Here is a 22,748-nt window from a genome sequence, read left to right as displayed (position 1 = left end):
TCCCAATACTCAGGAGGTTGAGGCAAGAAGATCACACATTTAAGGTCAGCTGGAGGTACATAGTGAGGTACCTCAGCTGGAGGTACATACTTTCTTACCCTCAAACACTAGAAGTACTAAGTATGTCTAGAAGAACATGGTGTTAAAGTAGGACAAAACATTGCTTGAAAATGAGTTAAGGAGTTAAAACTCTCCTTCAATACTAGTCAAGTAACCATAGCAAGAAACAAAATATCATATTTATTCCCTGGAGAGGCTCTATCCATTGAAGTATACCAGAAACATGTGAAAGCATGGATTTTATACTAAAATATGGAGTATAATGTAACAATGCCACATGAAAATTTTTCTATTTTTAATTAGTATGCAAATAAATATAAATTGAAGCAGCAAGATTTCTATTTTCACCTACTAAACTGACAAACACTGGGCTGAGAATGTGGCTTAGTGGTAGAGTGCTTGCCTAGCATGCATGAAGCCTTGGGTTTGATTCCTCAGTACCACATAAACGGAAAAGGCCAGAAGTGGCACTGTGGCTCAAGTGGTAGAGAGCTAGCCTTAAGCAAAAGATACTTAGGGACAGTGCCCAGGCCCTGAGTTCAAGCTCCAGGATTGCAAAAAGAAAAGAAAAGAAAAGGAAAAGAAAAGAAAAGGGAAGGAAAAGAAAGGAAAAGGAAAAGAAAAGAAAAGAAAAGAAAAGAAAAGAAAAAATCGTATCTCTCCAGGAACTTCTTTGATCATTCTCTCCCATACTCATTCAGGCCTAGTGATAGCAAAGGCTTCCTTGTTGCTATCCCTGGCTCATGCATCATTCTTTAAATCTTTTAAACCTCTTTTGAATTATTCATTTTAAGTAAATCATCTATTTCTAACTAGGATCCTGATCATGCTGCCCCTGAAAATCAGGTTTCACTGCTATACTGTAACGTGTTTCATAGGCTTCTTTTAAATTTACACAGTCAGTATCTCACCAAAGAACATCTAAATTTATTTCTAATCTTGATGAAGAGTCTGACTTCTGGCCAGACTTCTGTGTGTGATCTTTCAGGCCTGACCACAGGCAATTCAAAAGCTGTACCTGGCACAACACATGGGAAAATCTGCCCTCCAGACCTGGTACTTAGCCAATGCATTCTAGTCTCAGACAGTCTTGGTCAAGGACTCATGACTCACTCCCTTTCCTCACCCATCTACTCCTTCTAGGGACCTCTTTATACGAGGAGCTACTTATACTGAGACCTTATTATGAGGTAGAATTAGGGCTGCTTGAAGACACTTCCTTTTTCCATTCTGATTTCAGTATTCAATGTTTTTCCAGTTCTAGCCCTTTTCCCTTCTCCTTCCTCCAGCTCCTGGATCCAAACAAGGCAAAATCTTTGATCCTACCTGGTACTACTTCATGGAGAAAAAGGAAATGTTGTAATGCATGTACTTTATCTTAGTACTTTGTTTATATTGCATCAGCAATTAAAGGCTTGATTGCTATTGGTTTTACTGGTCAGTTAAACTCTCTCCAGTTCAGCTGCCTCATAACACTATAGTAGACAATGCAGCAGTAAATCATCCTGTGTATGCATACTATCTCATATTACATACTAAATAAATTACACACTAAAACAAATTCCTGGAAGTATAATTGTTGGTCAAAGAGTAAATGATAATTTTGATAGATATTACCCAATTTCTCCCCATAGAGATGACAGAAGTCTACTCTCTCCCAGCATTGTATGACTACTACCTTTGACAACACAGATTGTAATTTTATTTTTGTGAATCCAGTATTTAAAAAAAAAAAAGCATCTCAATGCAGCTGTAATTTGCATTCACTTAAGACTAAGGCAAGCATTTAATCACGTTTATATATCAATATAGAATCTCTAATTCTGCTTTTTAGTAAAGGAAGCAAGAGACACAAATAGGGCAGAATGCTAAGATTTGTGTATAACAAAGGGAAAAATAACATGTACATATACTTGCATATGTTTGCATAGAATCACTCCAGAAAGAAGGACACACTGGAAACTGGATCCTTGGGCTGTAAGGTCCTAAAGTAGAGATAGGAAACAGGGCCTTTAGTGCATACCCTTTTGTAACCTTTCAGTTTTGTGTCTTCTGAATGTTTTACATACTTCCTTACTACCAGCACCAAAAACAAGGATATTTTTTAAAATAAAAAGTGATTTTAAAATACCCTTAAAGGGGCTGGGAAGGTGGCTCAGTGGTAGAGCGCTTGCCTTGCATACCTGAGGCCCTGGGTTGGATTCCTCAGCACCACATAAGAAAAAAGCTGGAAGTGGCACTGTGGCTCAAGTGGTAGAGCACTAGCCTTGAGCTGAAGAGCTGAGGGAGAGTGCCCAGGCCCAGAGTTCAGGCCCAAAAAAATAAATAAATAAATAAATAAATAAATAAATAAATAAAATAAAATACCCTTAAATAATTTAAAGCACTGCATATTTAATGACATTAAAAATGTACATGATAAACTGCGGAGGGAAAATAACAGGTTATAAAACTGAAATGTCTATATAATCCAAATGCAGTAATTGCATGTGCATAGAAAAAGACTAGTAATATATAATCAAAAGTTTTAACAATTATTTCTGGGTAGTGAATTTACCAGTCACATTTATTTTTCTTTCTGTGCTTTTTCCTATTTTCCAAATTTTCTCCATTAAAAATGTATTACTAGCTGAGCACCAGTGGTTCTCATCTATAATCCTAGCTACTCAGGTGATCTGAGAACCTGAGAAATGAGAATCATGGTTTGAAGCCAGCCAAGGAAGGAAGGTCCCTGAGACTCTTATCTCCAATTAATCACCAAAAAGCTGAAGTGTATCTGTGGCTCAAGTGGTAGAATGCTAGCTTTCTACAAGGAAAAGCTCAAGGATAGTGACCAGGTTCCAAGGTCAAGCCCTAAATTGACACCCCCCCACCCCCCACCCTGAAAAAAAAACACTAGAAAAAAATTAATTTTTTTACATTAAAAATGTTATATTTTAGGCTGGGAAGGTGGCTCAGTGGTATTGTGCTTGCCTTGCATGCATGAGACCCTGGATTAAATTGCTCAACACCACATAAGCAGAAAAAGCCAGAAGTGGGGCTGTGGCTCAAGTGGTAGAACACTAGCCTTAAGCTGAAGAGATGAAGGACAGTGCCCAGGCCCAGAGTTCAGGCCCCATGACCAACAACAACAAAAAAAAGTTATATTTTTGAAGTTAAAATGAAACGTCAGTTTTAAGAAGCTATTATAGGGGGCTGGGAAGGTGGCTCAGTGGTAGAGCGCTTGCCTTGCATGCCTGAGGCCCTGGGTTCAATTCCTCAGCACCACATAAGCAAAAAGAAAAAACCCGGAAGTGGCGCTGTGGTTCAAGTGGTAGAGCGCTAGCCTTGAGCTGAAGAGCTGAGGGGCAGTGCCCAGGCCCAGAGTTCAGGCCCCACAACCCGACCCAAAAAAAAAAAGAAGCTATTAAAAATGCCTATGGCTATAGCTCAGTGACTTACATGCCCAAGGCCCTGAGTTCAATCCCCAGCACTAAAAACTAAAACTAAGTCCTTATACATATCAAAATAAACATATTACAACATAAATAAATCTTATTATTTTAAATGAAAGAAGTCTTAAAGAGTTTTTTTTGCTTTGTTTTGCTTTGTTTTTTGTCAGTCATGGGCTTAAAATCTGGTCCTGGGAACTGTCCCTGAGCTCTTAAGCTCAAGCACTCTACCACTTGAGCCACAACACACTTCTAGTTTTCTAGTGGTTTATTGGAGATAGGAGACTCATGGACGTTCCTGCCAGCACTGGTTTTGAATCGCAATCTTCAGATCTTAACCTCCTGAGTAGCTAGGATTACAGGCATGAGCCACCAGTGCCCCGCAAGAGAGTTCTTAATGTATGGCTCCATTTATTGGATGCTCAGAGACAGTAAAAACTTGATAGAGGACAGATATGCTGCTACAGAGTTGAAGAGAACTACTATGATTGGAAAGCTGCTTTGGATAGAATCCTAGAGTGCCAGAAAAGTGCTTAGTTCAGTATTCCAGAGTTCATCTTTATCTGGTGATGGTTACCTGGGTGTGAGTATAAGTACAAGCTCCTTAAATTATAAGCTCAAGATCTGGACATTATATATTGTTTAGTTTTTGTTTTTGTTTTTGCTAGTACTGGGGCTTGAACTCAGGGCCTGGACACTGTCCCTGAGCTCTTTTGCTCAAGGCTTTTGCTCAAGGCTCTACCACTTGAGCCACAGCACCACTTCTGGCTTTTTCTGTGTATGTGGTACTGAGGGTTTCATGCATGCTAGCCAAGCACTCTACCACTAAGCCACATTCCCAACTCCATTATATATTTTATAAGTAAATCTAGAAGAGTATATTCCACATACATATACACAAAAACACTGAGGATTATATAACCATATCTCAAGAGAAAAATAGTGTAGGTGTAATAGGGACATTCCTAGATCAGGAATGATAAAAAAGAATATACTCTAGAGTCTGATGGAAATAGGTTTGAGTTCTAGTTCTGCCATGTTCTAACTCTACAAATGTGAACAAGTTATTTAACTATGTTTATTCCTTTATGTGCAAAAATAAAACAATAATATTTACTTCAATGGAATATTATAAGAATCAAAATTTAGCATGGCACTGGTGGATCATACCTGTAATCCTAGCTACTCAGGAGGCTGAAATCTGAGGATTGCAGTTCAAAGCCAGCCCAGGCAGGAAAGTCTGTGAGACTCTTTTTTTTTTAATTTAATTTTATTTTATTTCATTGTAAGGGTGATGTCAAAGGGGTTACAGTTACATAAGCAATGTAATGAGTACATTTCCTTCATTGTTACTCCCTCCCTTGTTTCTTCCCACTTTCTCTCTCCTCCCCTCCCCAACTTTCCTTGTGAGACTCATATCTCCAATTAACCACCAGAAAACTGGAAGTGGAGATGTGGCTCAAAGTGGTAGAGCACTAGGCTTGTGGAAAAGAGCTCGGGACAGTTCCCAGACCCTGAGTTCAAGCCCCACAACTGACAAAAAAAAAAAATAAAAATTTTAAATGTATGTGATGTGCTTAAAAGTATATATAGTGGAGGCTAGGAAAGTCCCTCAGTGGTAGAGTGCTTGCCTCACATGCATGAGGCCCTGGGTTCAATTCCTCAGCACCACATAAGCAAAAAGAAAAAAAGCCGGAGTGGTGCTGTGGCTCAAGTGGTAGAGCGCTAGCCTTGAGCTGAAGAGCTGAGGGACAGCGCCCAGGCCCAGAGTTCAGGCCCCACGACTGGACCCCGCCCCCCCCCTAAAAGAGTATATATGGGTTGTAGTAAATATTTAGCAAACATTTTTTTCTTTCCTTTGTTGATACAACACAAGAATGACTCAATGAACAAAAAACATATTTTCATATTCTGAATCTATATTTCACATGATTATTTAATATTGCTAATAGAAAACTAGAAAATGCATCAGAAAAATGGCATACAGGGGGCTGGGAAGGTGGCTCAGTGGTAGAGCGCTTGCCTTGCATGCCTGAGGCCCTGGGTTCGATTCCTCAGCACCACATAAGCAAAAAGAAAAAAAGCCGGAAGTGGTGCTGTGGCTCAAGTGGTAGAGCGCTAGCCTTGAGCTGAAGAGCTGAGGGACAGCGCCCAGGCCCAGAGTTCAGGCTCCACGACAAGACCCCCCCCAAAAAAAATAATAATAATAATTTGCCGGTCGCTGGTGGCTCACGCCTGTAATCCTAGCTACTCAGGAGGCTGAGATCTGAGGATCGCGGTTCAAAGCCAGCCCGGGCAGAAAGACAGTGAGACTCCTATCTCCAATAAAACCACCAGAAAGCAGGAAGTGGCGCTGTAGCTCAAGTGGTAGAGCACTCGCCTTGAGCTGAAGAGCTGAGGGACAGCGCCCAGGCCCAGAGTTCAAGCCCCACGGCCGACAAAAAAAAAAAAAAGAAAGAAAGAAAAAAAGAAAAGTGGCATACAGGTTTGCAAATGCAATTTTCAAAGGTATTAATATCAATTATTAAGCAGTGAACAATGTTAAGTCTTCATTTGTGATACTAATAAATGCTGAAACATACCCTGGGATTTTTCTGCTTGGATAAAAAGGAGGTAGTAATAACTTTATTACAGGTTATTAATCAGAGTTGCACTCATAGCCTAGGGAACCTAAGCATATCAGGAGATCCATGGCTAAAAGAGCCAGGATTCTGAAGGGAATTTTCAAGTTGTAAGTGAATAGAAAGTAAGTTTAAGATCTGAAAATATACAAAGTGAAAACAAAAATAAAGAAGTATCTGCAAAATAATATGCATGGGAATGTAACTCCTTTGAACAATTAACTGACCGTTTAACAAAATTAAGCAGGTAGATGCAATATGTTTTGTCTAAGAGAGGTTGGACTTAAGAGGAGGGGCAGATGAATGGAGAGAGGAGTAATGAGCAAAAACAACAATAATATTCAATGTACATATGTGAAAATAGAACCAGGAAATTTGAGGGGATGGGTGGCATTGGGATAGATGGAAGAAAGAACAATGGAAGGGATGACATTGATCAAGATGCACTGAACTCATAAATTTAAATGTTGAAATGAAAGTGTTTATACAACCACTTAAAGACAAACAAATAAGAATTCCTACTGATAAATAATGCAAATTACAAATTACTACAGTGTTTTAGGGAAAACTCAAAATTCCAGGAAAGAATAAGACAAAGATCTTGTCCTGTCCATAGTTTAAGACTCAATTTATTTGCAATATGAGTAGGTTTCTCTAGAAAAATAAAACAAGCAGTTTTGTCGGGCAACAGTGACTCATGCCTATAATCCTGACTATTCAGGAGGCTGAAATCTGGAGGATCATGGCTTAAGGCCAGTCCGAGCAGAACATGTTCACTAGACTCCATACTTAAAATAACCAGTAGGACTGTAAGTCAAGAGGTACAGTGGTAGCCAAGCAAGCACAAGGTCCTGAGTTCAAACACCAGTGCTGCCAAAAAAAAATTCATTTTCTGAAGTAAGGAGGGACAGAAGGATACACAAAATAGAAATATTAGGGTAGATACCATTCCAGTCAATGATATTAATAACCTCTTTAAGATTTTCCCCTATATTTAATAAGTTAATGAGGAATATGTTATCATTCCTACTGCACAGATGAATAAATTGTAGAAAAGAGAGATGAAGTAACATTCCCAAATCACACAGCTAACAAATTCCTGAGTTCCTGTCTGAGTGAGCCAGTCTTCTGGTTCTGTCTAAGTTCCCGCTACCCAGGCTTTTACCAAAAGACAGTGATTACGTGAACTCCATGAAAAATCATACTGATGGCATGCAATCTTGATGAAAATGGTACTCCACCCCTGCAGTTGTCCTCTCCAAAACACAGAACCCCTGCCTGCACATGGAAATATCACACATGCTCAAATTACTAGATAGTCTACAAAATACTTGCCAGCTCTCCTCAAAATTGCTATGAACATCAAGAACAAGGGAAGGTTCAGAAACTGTTATAAGCTAGAGGAAGCTAAGGAAGCAACAAGAAATGAAAAAGACATGAGAGAATAAATAGAATAATTCAAATTGTAGCACTTACTTAATAGCAATATACTGATATCCTTAAGTGACCAATGTACAGGGCAGTATATTAGTGAGAGGACATAGGAATGTGTACTATTTTACAATTTTAAAAAGATTTTTTTTTGTGGTTCCTGGGGCTTGTATTCTGGGCTTGGGTGCAGTCCCTGGGCTCTTTCTTGCTCAAGGCTAGTGCTCCACCACTTGAGCCACAGTGCCACTTCTGGATTTTTCTGTGATTAATTGGAGACAAGAGTCTCATAGCCAGGCACTGATGGCTCACACTTGTAATCCTAGTTACTCAGGAGGCTGAGATTTGAGGATCATGGTTCAAAACCAGCTTGGGCATGAAAGTTCGTCAGACTCTAGTCTCTAATAAACCACCAGAAAACTGGAAGTGGCACTGTGGCTCAAGTAGTAAGGCACTAGGCTTGGGCTGAAGAGCTCAGGGACAGCACCCAGGCCTAGAGTTCAAGCCCCATGACTGACAAACAAAAAAAAATCGTCTCACAGACTTACTTGCTCCAGCTGGCTTTGAACCCTTTGGCCCTTTTTTGTAATTTTATGTAAATTTAAAACTATTCTAAAATAAAAGGCTTACTTTTTATAAAAGCAAGTATCAATTAATTTGATTTTTACTTATACATCTCCACCTATCTCTTCATGTATTTCTGGATGATATTCAGCAGATAAGCAATGAATGTGAGATAAAAACAAAAAAGGGAATAAAGGATTTTCTTTCCCATGCACGAGAATTTATTCCTGGCAAAGAGCTATTTTATTTTGTCACATTTTGAGAAAGTCCTCTGGAATCTCGCTAAAAGTCCTGAAAGAAAATGAAAAGGAGGGCTGGAAGGTGGCTCAGTGGTGGAGCGCTTGCCTTGCATGCCTGAGGCCCTGGGTTCAATTCCTCAGCACCACATAAGCAAAAAGAAAAAAGCCGGAAGTGGCACTGTGGCTCAAGTGGTAGAGCGCTAGCCTTGAGTTGAAGAGCTGAGGGACAGCACTTAGGCCCCACGACTGGACCCAAAAAAAAGAAAATGAAAAGGAGACATAATTTATCAATCTCTCTCTTTTTAACTAACAAGGATGTGACTTATTCTCTACCTCTGATTGATGGGAATTTTAAAAGGTGGATACTGACCATTCTAAGTAGTATTTCTGCAGTTCCTGTTCATTACCATAACATCTGCATAAAACAATACATTTATGCCATCTTTCTACAGTTCTGAGGTTTTAGTCCATAATAAGTGTAACATTCAGAAAGACCAACTCTGACTAAATCCTGATAGGAGAGCAGGAAGTTCTGCTAGCTCAAGGAAGAGCCCCAAGCTACAATGTTGTAGAGGAAGGCTTCCAAGAAGAGAGTGCAACATGGGCAAAGGTATTGAGGCAAGAGAGCATAGTGAACTTGGAGTTTGTATAAATGCAGAATTTAGTGTGCCTGAAGTACAGTATAAAGTGAACGGTGGGATGTGGTAAGAAATGAAAAGCAATACCTCAGACCTGTTTCAGTATGATTTCAGGAAGAAATCTATTGTGAACAACTACATCACTACTAATACAAGAAAACACTAAGTATGTTATAGCAATAGGCTTTAAACAAGTCTAAAGCTGGAGAAGGTGGAACAGCACAAAAAATGACATTCAGACACCCAGTATCTCAGTAAACTTCCATTAATGATAAAAATGCATATATATGTGTGATTTAAGCATATATGAAGTACACATCAGTGAAAATGAACAAATTGTAGCCACACTATCAACATAGATACATCTTAAAAACAATGGACAACTGAGAGAAGAATATATATACAGTATAATTACAAATATACAAATGTACAAAACATGCAAAATTAACTGATTGTTTCTTAATACATGGATGATAATATTATAAAAATGAAGGAAAAAGGCTAATGATTGGCTAACTTAAAATTTGCAGTACAAATTAATTGTGACCATTATCAAGAAAACAAATAATAATATGCTGGCGAAGATATAGCCAAAAAGGAACCCTATCACACTATTGATGGAATGTAAGCTTGTAACCACTTGGAAAGCTGTGTGGAGGTTCCTCAAAAAATTAAACAGAAACTGGGTGCCGGTGGCTCACATCTGTCATCCTACCTACTCAGGAGGCTGAGATTTGAGGGATCATGGTTCAAAGCTAGCCCAGGCAAGAAAGTCCGTGAGACTCTTATCTCCAAGAAACCACTCAGAAAACCGGAAGTGGCGCTGCGGTTCAAGTGGTAGAGCACTAGCCTTGGGCTGAAGAGCTAAGGGACAGCACCCAGGCCCAGAGTTCAAGCCCTACAGCCAACAAAATAAATAAATAAATACATACATACATACATACATACATACATAAAGCAGACTCACTCTATGACCCAGCAATTCCACTCCTGAGAACTTATTGAAAAGATCATGAACCAGGTTATAAGGAAGCCCCCAACCTAACCATGTTACTTGCAGCATTATTCACCATAGCCAACATACGGATCAACCCAAACGCCCCTCAATGAATGAATGGACCAAGGAAATGTGGTATATGTACACAATGGAATTTTGTTGATCTATTAGAAAGAATGATATTGTACCATTTGTAAAGAAATGGAAAGACAAAGGCTGGGAAAGTGGCTCAGTGGTAGAGTGCTTGCCTCGCATGCACGAGGCCCTGGGTTCAATTCCTCAGCACCACATAAGCAGAAAAAGCCGGAAGTGGTGCTGTGGCTCCAGCGGTAGAGCGCTAGCCTTGAGCTGAAGAGCTGAGGGACAGCGCCTAGGCCCAGAGTTCAGGCCCCATGACTGGCAAAAGAAAGAAAGAAAGAAATGGAAAGACAAGGAGAAAAAAAAGCCACATTAAGTGAAGTCAGGCCCAGAGAAAGGGAAGCTAGAATTAGCCTATAAATCTGTAAGTAAACACCTAGGTGGTATGCAAGTGTTACAAATGTATTAACTGAAATATGACAGATTCAAGGAAGAACTCAAATAGCGTAATTCCGTAGAAAGGAAAACCAACACCCAACAAAATAAGCATCAAGAAACAAGTACTTCAGTATTTTCACAATAAAAAATAAAATAAAAAAAGAAACAAGTATTTGCAAGAGGAGAAATGGGGCCAGGATGAATGGGGTAGATGAATGGAGAGAAAAAGGAAGGAGGAGAATACAATCAGGAATGCAATGTATATACTATAAAATTAAGAAAAGTGGGGCTGGAAAGGTGGCTCAGTGGTAGAGCGCTTGCCTTGCATGCCTGAGGCCCTGGGTTTGATTCCCAGCAGCACATAAGCAAAAAGAAAAAAACCGGAAGTGGCGCTGTGGCTCAAGTGGTAGAGCGCTAGCCTTGAGCTGAAGAGCTGAGGGACAGCGCCCAGGCCCAGAGTTCAGGCCCCACAACCGGACCCCCCAAAAAAAATGTATGATCTCAGATAATTGGGTTCTATATATCTCTATTTTCTGATCTACAAAAATGGGGAAGCTGAGTCTCACAAAGATTAATAGTATACCTTTTTTTCTTTTTTGTTTCTTTAGGTGTCAAAGCCAGGGCTTTGTGCATGCTATGGATGTACTCCTTCACTAAAATAAATCTCCAATCTTAGGGCTAGAAATGTGGCTTAATGGTAGAGTACTTGCCTAGCATGCATGAAGCCTTGGGTTCCATTCCTCAGTACCACATAAACAGAAAAGGCTGGAAGTGGTGCTGTGGCTCAAGTGGTAGAGTTCTAGCCTTGAGCAAAAGAAGCTCAGGGACAGTGCCTAGACCCTGAGTTCAAGCTCCAGTACCAGCAAAAACAAAAACAAAAACTCCAATCTTAATAGTATTGCTATACTTAAATTAATTGAAATAACATGTGAAAAGTACTTATGACAATTCCTGGGGTATAATGTCAGTAGACATTGGGGACCTTCATTATTTTTATTATTATGACATATTTAATAAACACTAATTCTCCTATCTTTTTTGTTAGATACTGAAGAACCAGGAAAAATGAAGATCCAGTCTAAATTTCAGAAAAAGAATCAAGTAAAGCCATTAATTAATGTTTCTAACATTGGGATTACATCTTAACATCAATTTACCATTTAATTTACTTTGGTTTTCCTTCCAGAAACCTCTTATTAAAATGAAGATGTGTCTTGCAATCTATTGTATCTCAGAATTGAGGAAAAAAGTAATTATTATGCTGTTGCCATAGCAGGCCTAACAGCTTTAAGACAAGAATAGCTAAGTTCCTAGGGAATGTAGTCCAGGTCATAGGGGTTTTTTGTATCCACCACAATGATCCCAACCTTTAAAAAGTTTGTGAGTTTTCTATTAATAACTCAAATGTCCTCAGGCTTCTGTGGTTTGTAAATGCAAGTAAATCAAATAGTTTTGACCCCATTTCGTTGCCTCTAATCCCTCAATGCCAAGAACACACATACCCCACACGCACATACATTCTCTCTCCTCTCCTTCCTATGAATCTTCTCCCTCTCTTACTCCCCTCTCCTTCTCCTTCTCCTTCTCCCATCCCCCACTCCATCTTCCCCCAGGTATTTTTAGAAGTCTCTGCTCAGTGTTACCCTTCTATGGACTTCCGCTCTGTCCTCTCTGTAGATGACCAACCTGTGCTAAGGTACTTAAGGGAAGTGCTCCTAATCCTGTCCTAGGTCAGTAGGTATATCTCCTGATACTCAAAATCTATATATCCTTCACATAAGTTTTCCCATTTATCTTAGAATCATACATACAGTAATGCCTTTATGTAACCTGGGTCTCTTTCAGACATTTTAGCCGTACAATCTATGCCTCTGTCAGAAATGCATGTGATTCATGAAGTGTTGGTTGTGGGGAGGAGGTAGAGAGAAGCAAGTAGCAATCTTAAATATTTTTTCCTCATACATATGGCTCCCTTTTAAAAGTGCATCCTCTAAATTCTAGATCATGACTATAGAAATAAGTCCTTGACAGGTGGACCTGTTGCAACAATGAGAAGTATAAGTTGTCATGTCCAAAACGAGCTTTACAACGTCGGTGCGGGGGGGGGGGGGGGGAGGGGGGGAACGGAGAAGGATTGGGATTGGGGGGGAGGGAGGCTGGGAAGGGATGTGAAGGGTAAAACAAAGGAGGAGGTTGCAATGCTTGGTAAGAAATGTACGCATTATCCTGCCCATGTAATTGTAACCCCTCTGTACAGTATGTTCACAAATTAAATTAAATTAAAAAAAAAAAAAAAGAAAGAAGTCCTTGGGCTGGGAAGGTGGCTCAGTGGTAGAGCGCTTGCCTTGCATGCCTGAGGCCCTGGGTTCGATTCCTCAGCACCACATAAGCAAAAAGAAAAAAGCCAGAAGTGGCGCTGTGGCTCAAGTGGTAGAGGGCTAGCCTTGAGCTGAAGAGCTGAGGGACAGCACCCAGGCCCAGAGTTCAGGCCCCATGACCCTTAAAAAAATAATAATAATAAAAATAGAAATAAGTCCTTGTTTGTTTTTTTGGTAGGACACAGAAAACCAGTATCTACCATCATGTAATTGACCAAGTATTTTCTAACTCACATAGTAACCTTGACCACTCTCTTCTTTAGCTGACTCTCCTCACTGTAAAAGTCATAGGGAGGACTTTCAATTTTCAGGATGCTATCATTTCCAACAGGTAAAGAGAAAACTATGGTCAAAACTTATGAAAATGAGGACTCTGTTCCCTCTCCCCCACATCTTCCCATCAAAAGCCAAAGTTCCTAGGCTACTTTGTTCTATATTTTTAGTAATAGGAGAACAATTTCTAGTTCAAAGTCTGGGAGAATTCCTGAAGATATGAACATTTCTGCAGTCAATGGAGGGAAACTCCATTTGTTGGAACAAAATAGTTTAGGAAGTCCTTGCTACTATATATAGGCCTTTATATACATTATCCTCAGCCAGATGCCAGTGACTCATACCTGCAATCCTAGTTACTTCTCAGAAGGCTGGGACCTTGAGGATGTCAGTTCATCAAATCCAGCCCAAGCAGAAAAGTTCTTGAGACCTATGTCTAAAATAACTAGCAAAAAGCCTGGTTGGCAGCATGGGTCAAGTAGTAGAGTCAAGCACAAGGTTCTGAGTCCAAACTACAGCCTAAGCAGAGATAATAATAAACAAACAAAAAAGAATCCTTGCTGGGTGCTGGTCGCTCACATGTAACCCTAGCTGATCAGGAAGCTGAGATTTGAGAATTGTGGTTCAAAGCCAGCCAGAGCACAGGAGTCCATGAAACTCTTATCTCCAATTAACCACCAGAAAACTGGAAGTAGAGCTGTGCTTCAAAGTGGCAGAGTGCTTTCCTTAAGCAAAGGAGCTGAGGGTCAGCACCCAAATCCTATCAAGTCCAATGACTGACAAAAAAAAAAAAAAAAAAGGAAGAGGAGAAGGAGGAAGAAGAGCAAGAGGAGAAGGAGGAGCAAGAGGAGGAAATAAAGAATCCTCTCTCCATTCATCTCTGATGATTCTTCTACCTCTAAGATCTGTTAAAAGAAATTCTACCTTGAAAGTCCCTTCCTTTCTTACATATTAACTGATGCAAATGGACCATTTGGATAAGAATACAGTTGGTTCTTCATATACAAACAGACTCTAAATCTTAATTTGACTTCCCCTGCCACGATTATGTACATACCACCAAAGAGAAGAAATAATATAGTTATAACTCTAATATCAATTTAACATACTGATAGTTTGGGCTTCAGAAATATACTATCCAATAGTATATCTAAGTATTTATTTTATTCTATTTTATTGTAAAGGTGAGCGGGGTTATAGTTATATAAGGTAATGAGTACATTTCTTTTTGAACACTTTTATCACCTCCCTCATTTTTCCCATCTTTCCCCCACCCCTCTCCCTATTTTTTTAAAAATCTAATTAGTCCAAGTAGAAAGGTTGCTAAAATGAAATGTTATCCTGATTAACCAGTGAAATATGAAGATTGATAGCAATAACTCTTGCAACTACAAACTGCAGCCAATGTTCCTGTTGATGCTGTACAATATCTCTATATATAATATCTGTATAATAACTACCAATATTATTGATGGAAGTAAGATATGATGTGAAAAAATAGTACAAATAACTTAAAATATGAAACCAAATATATATTCTACCATTCCACAAAAAAAGTCCCATCACCAATTTTCTCTTTGTATTCTTTTGTTTTGTTTTGTTTTGTCGGTCGTGGGGCTTGAACTCTGGGCCTGGGTGCTGTCCCTCAGCTCTTCAGCTCAAAGCGAGAGCTCTACCACTTGAGCTACAGCGCCACTTTCGGTTTTCTGGTGGTTTATTGGAGATAGGAGTCTCACCGTCTCTCCTGCCCGGGCTGGCTTTGAACCTCAATCCTCAGATCTCAGCCTCCTGAGTAACTAGGATTACAGGTGTGAGCCACCAGCGCCCGGCTTTCTCTTTGTATTCTTGAAACATACTGACTAGATTAGAACTTCAACCATATGCCTATTTTTTAAGCTCAATTAAATATTTAAACTTTTTCTTGTTATTCAATTAAAATGGACTAAACACTCATAGTAGTATTTTTATCATAATGGAAATAAAATTTTAGATGAGTCACTATAGTTACATCCAGCAGTGTAAAAGACCAGACTGCACAAAAAAAAAAAAAAACACAAAAACTGTCAACTGTTTAGAAGCCATCTGAATCAATAATTTAGATTATTTTACAAGTCAATGTAATCAGAAAGTTTCCTATTGATCATTTAACAACTAGTTAGAACTATTGACACTGGCATTAAGTCCCTAATTATTTTCAGGCTTGTGTAATCACCATAATCTTACTTCTTCCAGTTCCAAAAGACTCAGATTTGGTTGAGGGTATAGCTTTGACCTTATATTCAAATTTGCAAGAATTTATTTATAAAGGATAATATATACAGGCATGTAAACATAAGGGAAAAATCCTTTTTTTTTTTTTTTTGGTCAGTTGTGGGGCCTGAACTCTGGGCCTGGGTGCTGTTCCTCAGCTCTTCAGCTCAAGGCTAACACTCTACTACTTGAGTCACAGCACCACTTCTGGTTTTTTCTGCTTATGTGGTGCTGAGGAATCGAACCCAGGGCTTCATGCATGCAAGGCAAGCACTCTACCACTAAGCCACCTTCCCAGCCACAAAACATCCATTTTAATACAATCTTTTTTTTTTTTTTTGTCAGTCGTGAGGCTTGAACTCTGGGCCTGGTTGTCCCTGAGCTCGTCAGCTCAAGACGAGCACTCTACCATTTGAGTCACAATGCCACCTCCTGTTTTCTGATAGTTTATTGGAGCTAAGAGTCTCATGGGCTTTCCTTCCCCAGACTGGCTTTGAACTGCAATGTTCAGATCTCAGCCTCTTGAGTAGCTAGGATTACAGGCATAAGCCACCAGGTGCCCGGCAATACAACCTTACTTAATGAAGGACTGGTTTAAATCCATCACCCTTACTAGAGAAATAATCCAGAGTTTCTTCTTGATCAAAAGAAAGCAAACCACTATAGAATTACAAATAATTCTCAAGCTCTGTATTCATAACTTCCTAAATTGTTGTTGGGGCTAGGACCATGTGTGATAGTGGTCATACTTATAATCTCAGTTGCTTGGAAGACAGAAACTGGGAAAACTGTGGTTGAAGCCAGCCTGGGCAGAAAGTTAGCAAGATTGCATTTCAACAAATAAGATGAACACAGTAGTACATTTCTGTGATCCAAGCTATGTTTCAGGCTGTAGATAGAAGGATCTCAGACTAAGGTTGGCCCTGGGGAAAAACATGAGACCCTATCTGATAAATAACTAAAGCAAAAAGGGACTGGGAGGGCATGGCTCAAGATATCCTGTGCCTACTAGCAGGCACAAGACCCTAAGTTCAAAACCCCAGTACCACCCAAAAGATGTTTTTTATGCCTAAATGACCTCAAAACTTTCTTTTATGGGGGGGGGGGGCAGGGGGTCTGGTCGTGGGGCCTGTACTCTGGGCCAGTGCGCTGTCCCTCAGCTCTTCAGTTCAAGGCTAGTGCTCTACCACTTGAGCCACAGCGCCACTTCCGGCTTTTTTCTTTTTGCTAATGTGGTGCTGAGGAATCGAACCCAGGGCCTCAGGCATGCAAGGCAAGCGCTTTACGACTGAGCCACCTTCCCAGCCCAAAAGTTTCATTTTTATATGAATAGTGACATTGGTATTTCTTTTACCTTAAGAGAGCTTATTAGGGCAGCTGGGGAGGTGGCTCAGTGGTAGAGCGCTTGCCTTGCATGCATGAGGCCCAGGGTTCGATTCCTCAGCACCACATAAGCAAAAAGAAAAAAGCCGGAAGTGGTGCTGTGGCTCAAGAGTGGTAGAGCGCTAGCCTTGAGCTGAAGAGCTGAGGGACAGCGCCCAGGCCCAGAGTTCAGGCCCCACAACCAGACCCCCCCCCCCCAAAAAAAAAAGAGAGAGAGAGAGCTTATTAGAATCTTTAAGAGTTAAATTTCATTTTACAGACATGTTTTCAAAATGTCTCTTTGTATGTGGTTACATAAAAGTCTTTTTTAAAAAAATAGGTCATTCTACAGTGCTTCTGTTTTATCTAAACTTACTCTAGTGGTCAGAACATAGTCAACAAGAAGTTCACCTCCCAGAGGCCAGGTCCTCATTTGGAATCTTGAAACCAAGTGTCTGAAAGAGGTCAGTTTACCTGTACTGTGAGGAAAAATTATTACTCTATTAAAAAGAATAAAAACTTAACAAAAAGATTCACACTTTTTTATTGAAGAGTAAGGAAGTATACATGCAAGAAAATAGAGAGCTTGGTGAAGGAAAATCAAGTGGAAATTTCAGATCCTGTACATTTGAAATCATAGCTTCGTAAAAACAATGTATATTTCATGTTATATAGCTTGATTCAGAGATTTCTTTACCCTTCATTCTCAGTTTTGAAACAGAAGTTTGAGTCAAGAATCTGAAGTATTCATGAAACTACTAGTGTTTGTAGAGTCAAATGAAGAAAAGTCTACTTTCAGGAACAAAAGAGTTTTAGGAAGTTCTACTTGCCCTTTCAGACTTTTTATACATAGACAAATCCCTTATCCAGCTTTAATGGCTGACAGGGAATGTTTTTAACCCAGGAAAGCATATCCTTTAAGGTAAGATGATAATAAACACTACTGGGATATGTAAAAGGGTTACTGAATATAACTCAAAGAACTAAAATTGGTTTGTATCCAGCCTCACAGATTTGAGTATGACATACTGCTGAAACTTTCAGAGGAGCCTATGATATTCCACAACATCATGATTATAAGGATTGCCAGAATACCCTGGAAAATTGTTAGAATCTAAGAGTTATTCAAGGATATTTCAAACAATGAGCTAGGTGATACCTGACCACATGCCTTTACTTGATTTTGTCCTGATATCTTCAGTATGAATTGGTGAATTGCAGGAGGTGGTAAATTGACACTGTGATGCATCCTATCTAATTGGCTCTTTCCTGGTCAAACTGCCTGTCACAACTGGTAATCATGACTGTGGCAGACATGTTTTCAGAAATGTGAATATATAGAAGAAAGAAAAAATGCAACTGCAATACTGAAAAATCATTCTGTGTCCATTTGTAAATGTCCCTTTCCTAAATTTTCAAAGTACAATATTCTTTGCTTTTCATTAAGCTTAAATGAGGGGTGGGAGGGTGGAGGGAAGCTAGTATTTATGTTCTATTTCTTTTTTTATGTTTTTATTGTAAAAATAGTGTACAGAGGGGTTACAGTTACATCAGTAATGAGTACATTTTCTATCAAGCATTGTTATTGTAAGGTCCACTCCTGGATGGCCAGCAGACTCCACCCTCCTCGCAGCAAAGTCTCCACCCAATACCTGCGTTACCTAGGCAACTGGGACACCTGGAAGAGGTCACATCTGAATTTGATGTGGCCACACCTTTCCCCGCCCATACCCTACATAAGGCCTAGCCCAGGCCCAGACGCTCCCTTTTTCTCTCTGTTCATTTCTAGCTCTCTGCTCTCTCTCTGTTCTTACCCCTCTCTTGCTCTTGTTCTTGCGCTTGCTCTTCTTTTCTAGCTCTCTCTGCTCTCTCTCTCTGCTCTAGCTCTAGCTCTTTCCTCTCTCTCCTCTCTTTCCCAGCCACGTGGAGTGCCAACCTTGCCTGGTCCCAGCAGGTCTACCCCTTACCTGAATACCACGTGAGTGCTACTGTTCTTACCCCTCTCTCTGCTCTTTTCTCTCTCTTTCCTCTCTTCCCAGCTCTCTCTCATTCCCAGGCCTTTCCCAGCCACGTGGAGTGCCACCCTTGCCTGGTCCAAGCAGGTCTACTGAATAAACCTACCCCTTATCTGAATACCAGGTGCGTGCTGGTGCAGTTCTTACTCGGCTACCTCCTTTTTAAAAACCTAACAGTTATCTTCTCCTTTGTTTTTCCCCTACCATCCCTTCCATCCCCCCTCCTACCTCCCTCTCCCCCCAAGTTGCAAAGTTCATTTTCTACATAGTATGTTATACAGCTCATTGTTACAATAGGTCAACCTGTATCCTTATTTCAGCATTCCCTTTCCCATATTGATGTTCTTTCTCCCATCTTCCCCTCCAAAAATAAGACAATTGTGACTGGTCAGACACTTACTTTCTGAATATCTCTGGCACTGCTGACACATCGCTGGAATTACCTTATTCACTAATAAGTTCTGCAGAACCTTCACGTGCACTTTATCAGTAGTACTGAAGTTGTTCCGGACCCCTTTGGAAATTTAGGATGAACAGGTGGAAGAAGGGCCAGCCACCACTGGCTCAAGCCTGTAATCCTAGCTACTCAGGAGGCTGAGGATCACAGTTCAAAGCCAGCTCTGGTAGGAAAATCCCTGAAGCTCTTATCTCCAATTAACTACGAAAGGCCAGAAGTAGTAGAGCTGTGGGCTTGAGTGGGAGAGTGCTAGTTTTCAGACAAAAAAAACCTCAGTGACAGCACCCAGGCCCCTGAACAAAAGCACTAAGTTCAAGAACACAAGTGTTTCTCTCTCTCTCTCTCTCTCTCTCTCTCTCTCTCTCTCTCTCTCTCTCTCTCTCTCTCTCTCTCTCTCTCTCCCTCCCTCCCTCTCCCTCCCTCCCCCCCCCCCGTCCCTCCCTTCCCCTCTCCCTACCTCCTTCTGGGGTCTTTTGGTAGCAATAGGTTACTTCATCAATTCCTGTCCGTACAGGGTTTACATGGACTTAGAATTGGACAACCACTGGCATGGTGGGATGAGTGCCAGGACCTATCTTTTCTCCTCAGGAAGTATCCCGGCACTGCCTACCCCAGCAGGTCCCATTGAAGTGGAGACACCCCAGCCGCAGCGCTGAGGACACCGCCAGCTCTCGGAACCGGAGGTCCCGCCTCCGTGGCCTCAAAGCCATAGGACTTCCTACTGCGCCACCCGGAAGTGAATCCTGCCTAGGGTAGCAACTCCCCAGGCCAAGGTCATCAACCTACCAGCCAAGCCGTCAGTTCTGTGGGCCGAGAGATGGACTCATCTGGTCTGGAGTCCCTTCCCACTGGCCGGGAGGCTGATCCTGCAGGCCTAGATTTCGAGTCTGCTCGCCACGATTACTTCTCTGCAGGCCATGAATTGGACTCTCTCTACCAAGAATTGGACCTTGATTCTCTGAACGAAGATCTTTCTCTATCCATGGCAAATACTTCTGCGGGTACATCTCAACCCCACCCAACTTCTGAACCAGAAAATCTAACAGAGGCCGAGCAAACAGAGCTCAAATCTGAGCTCGCTAAGTTGGAGGCAGAAATCTTAACCCTACGCGATGTGTTGGCAGCCAAAGAGAGACGTTGTGCGGAACTGAAGAAGAAGTTGGGCCTCACGGCCTTGGTGGGGCTGAGGCAGAATCTCTCCAAGAGCTGGCATGAGGTTCAGGTCTCCAATACCTACGTGAAACAGAAGACTTCAACTGCTCTGTCCAACATGGGCTCAGCCATCTGCAGGAAGCTTGAAGATATGAAAAAGTCAGCCACTTTCAGATCTTTTGAAGGTCTCATGGGGACAATTAAGTCAAGAGTTGTAGGTGGCAGAGAACTTGATGGTGACTGCCTGCCTTCATCAGTGGGGAATGCTGATGATCCCTTGTCGATTCCAGGCAGTGGAGATGATGCTATTCTAATGCCTGAAGATCACTTGTTCCCTTCCCACAAACCAGAATGAGCAATTTGTTGACCTCACGTGGCTACCAAGCCAGTGAAAGAACCCTTCCCTCATCGCTTTTGCAGCTCAGCCAACCCAAACCAGCACTAAGCCACAATGGGAAAGTTAATTCAGGAAATGGACAAAACTCCAGTTGTTTTTTTTTGGGGGGGAGGGGGAAGAGAATGCCATTTGTACATAGATATTTGCTGCTCTTAAATGAGATACAGAACTTAAAGTTTTGTAGCTAGTTATTTTACACTAAAGTGTGTATATTAAATGTATCTCTATGCTAGCATTTCTAGGGCTGCCCTTAATGGACAGGACAGTGTTTCAGAAGGGTCCTGGGAGACAGCCCAAACTCTTAGAAAACTAGAGTATTAGGCAAAGGTAGATTTCTATTTAGGACTGAGCACAGGTAAAAGGATGAAATAATGTAGAGTTATTCTCTCTACATTTTCTTCCTTAAGTCTCAGCAGAAACATAGTCACCTTGCAAAGGCTATCTGGGGCTTAACCCCAGAACATCGTACGTGCAGTTGAAAGGCTGTACTGCTTAGCTATCTATATCGTCAGCCCTACAGCTTTTATTTTTTTAATGATGGTCAAGAAAACTTTCCATCTTCTCTGAAACCCCAGTGAAGATATGACTGATCGTCACAGTAATACTACAGTTATAAAACTTCATTTTCCCCCCAAAGCTCCCAATTTAGCAAAGAAACTTAATTTCATTTTTGGCGATTACTATTATTCTGGATTCAAGCTGAAACTTTTAATTTGCTTTGTGGTATTAAGTATCTTTACGTATTAAAATGAATTTAAAGTTTAATGCTTGTGCAGCATGTCTCTGCAACAGGAGCATGCTACCTAATATGGAAGAAAACTGCCTCAGTTCTGCATCTATTACCAATTATTAATCACTTTCCACTGAGGAAGTAGGAGTAAGGGAAAACAATATATCTAAATTTAAGAAAGATAAATTCCCATTTTAAACATTTAAAAAAGAATAGCAGTCCCTTCTAATTCTATCTGATATTCCTTTGAATGGAACTAATTAACTGATTATATATGTTCCAGTTTTACTTGCCTCCAAATCCTGTCCCTGTTTTTAGCTAATCTAAAACCTCTGGAGGTATCAGGTCAGTAAAACCTTTAGGAACCTGCTTTAAGTTTGTTCAAATTTTATGATATCTGATTTTCATAGGAACTATGACTTTTGTTGTTGCTGTTGTTGTTTTGGTTGGGGTATTTTGTTTATTTGTTTCCCATTTTCAAAATGCCAGTACCTGACAGCTTCTTTCATTCATCCAATCACACTATCTGAGGCAAAAGTGTGTATATTAGTGGCTTTCAGTACACCTTTATGTGCTTGATACATTTCATACTCTTACTGCTTAAGGTAGTCCCTCAGCTGATTCTCGAATACTTCCCCTACATTCTTTTGGTTTTCCTATAAGTAAAACTAAATACTGCTATAAATACAAACACACTTGAAAAATTGTAAAGTCACTGATGAGTCCCAACCTTCCACAGATTCTTGAAGACAAAGTTTTGCTTGAATTAAAACTATATTCACTATTTTTCATATTTGTTTCTTAGTTTGTTATTTTATCAACTGAGTGATTTTCTATTAAAGAAAGAAAGGCAAACCCACAACAAATAAAAGTGAAATCAACCTAATAGGCAAAAATTTTAACCTTGTATTTCAGAAAGGCCTAGAACAATCTCAAACCAACATTGAAACCAAAAACTAAAATATATTGTATAGGAATGCTATCACATAAAAGTGGTGTAGCCGTTCCCTCAATATTATTTTGTGAGATGAGATCTTGCCTATATAACCCATATTGGCCTCAAATTCATGTTCCTCCTACCTCAGCCTTCTTAACTCCATAAAAGCAGTAAAATATATCTCTATTTTGTTAAGACCATTATATTCCCATGCTGGCATAAAATGGACATTCAATATTTTTGTTAGAGCAGTAAATAAATTAATACTACATATTTTAGAAACCAAGTCTTGGATCCAGGAGA

General features: G+C 40.3%; 1 protein-coding gene and 1 long non-coding RNA gene across 2 annotated transcripts in view; one reads left to right on the top strand and one right to left on the bottom strand.

Moving 5' to 3' along the window:
* LOC138834659 (uncharacterized) overlaps positions 1-19,858 on the bottom strand; it is a 97,325-nt gene extending 77,467 nt beyond the window's left edge. Inside the window, exons 1-2 of the long non-coding RNA XR_011374230.1 lie at positions 19,687-19,858; positions 1,978-2,045 (exon numbers count right to left, since the gene is read on the bottom strand). This is a non-coding gene — a long non-coding RNA (uncharacterized lncRNA). The remainder of the gene's footprint in view (positions 1-1,977; positions 2,046-19,686) is intronic.
* A 132-nt stretch (positions 19,859-19,990) lies between these two features.
* Tpd52l3 (TPD52 like 3) lies at positions 19,991-22,248 on the top strand. Its single transcript, XM_070033077.1, has one exon. It carries the CDS (start codon positions 20,047-20,049, stop codon positions 20,734-20,736), a length of 690 nt encoding a protein of 229 aa, XP_069889178.1. The 5' UTR covers positions 19,991-20,046; the 3' UTR covers positions 20,737-22,248.
* The last annotated feature ends 500 nt before the right edge of the window (positions 22,249-22,748 follow it).

This window comes from Dipodomys merriami, unplaced genomic scaffold (assembly GCF_024711535.1).
Source record: "Dipodomys merriami isolate MVZ:Mamm:240054 unplaced genomic scaffold, mDipMer1.0.p SCAF_22, whole genome shotgun sequence".
NCBI lineage: Eukaryota > Metazoa > Chordata > Mammalia > Rodentia > Heteromyidae > Dipodomys > Dipodomys merriami.
This window is presented reverse-complemented; position numbering and strand designations above follow the sequence as displayed.

Bases quoted from the DNA above. Each gene is read 5' to 3' on its own strand.
- Tpd52l3 (XM_070033077.1), top strand. From the start codon at position 20,047: ATGGACTCATCTGGTCTGGAGTCCCTTCCCACTGGCCGGGAGGCTGAT.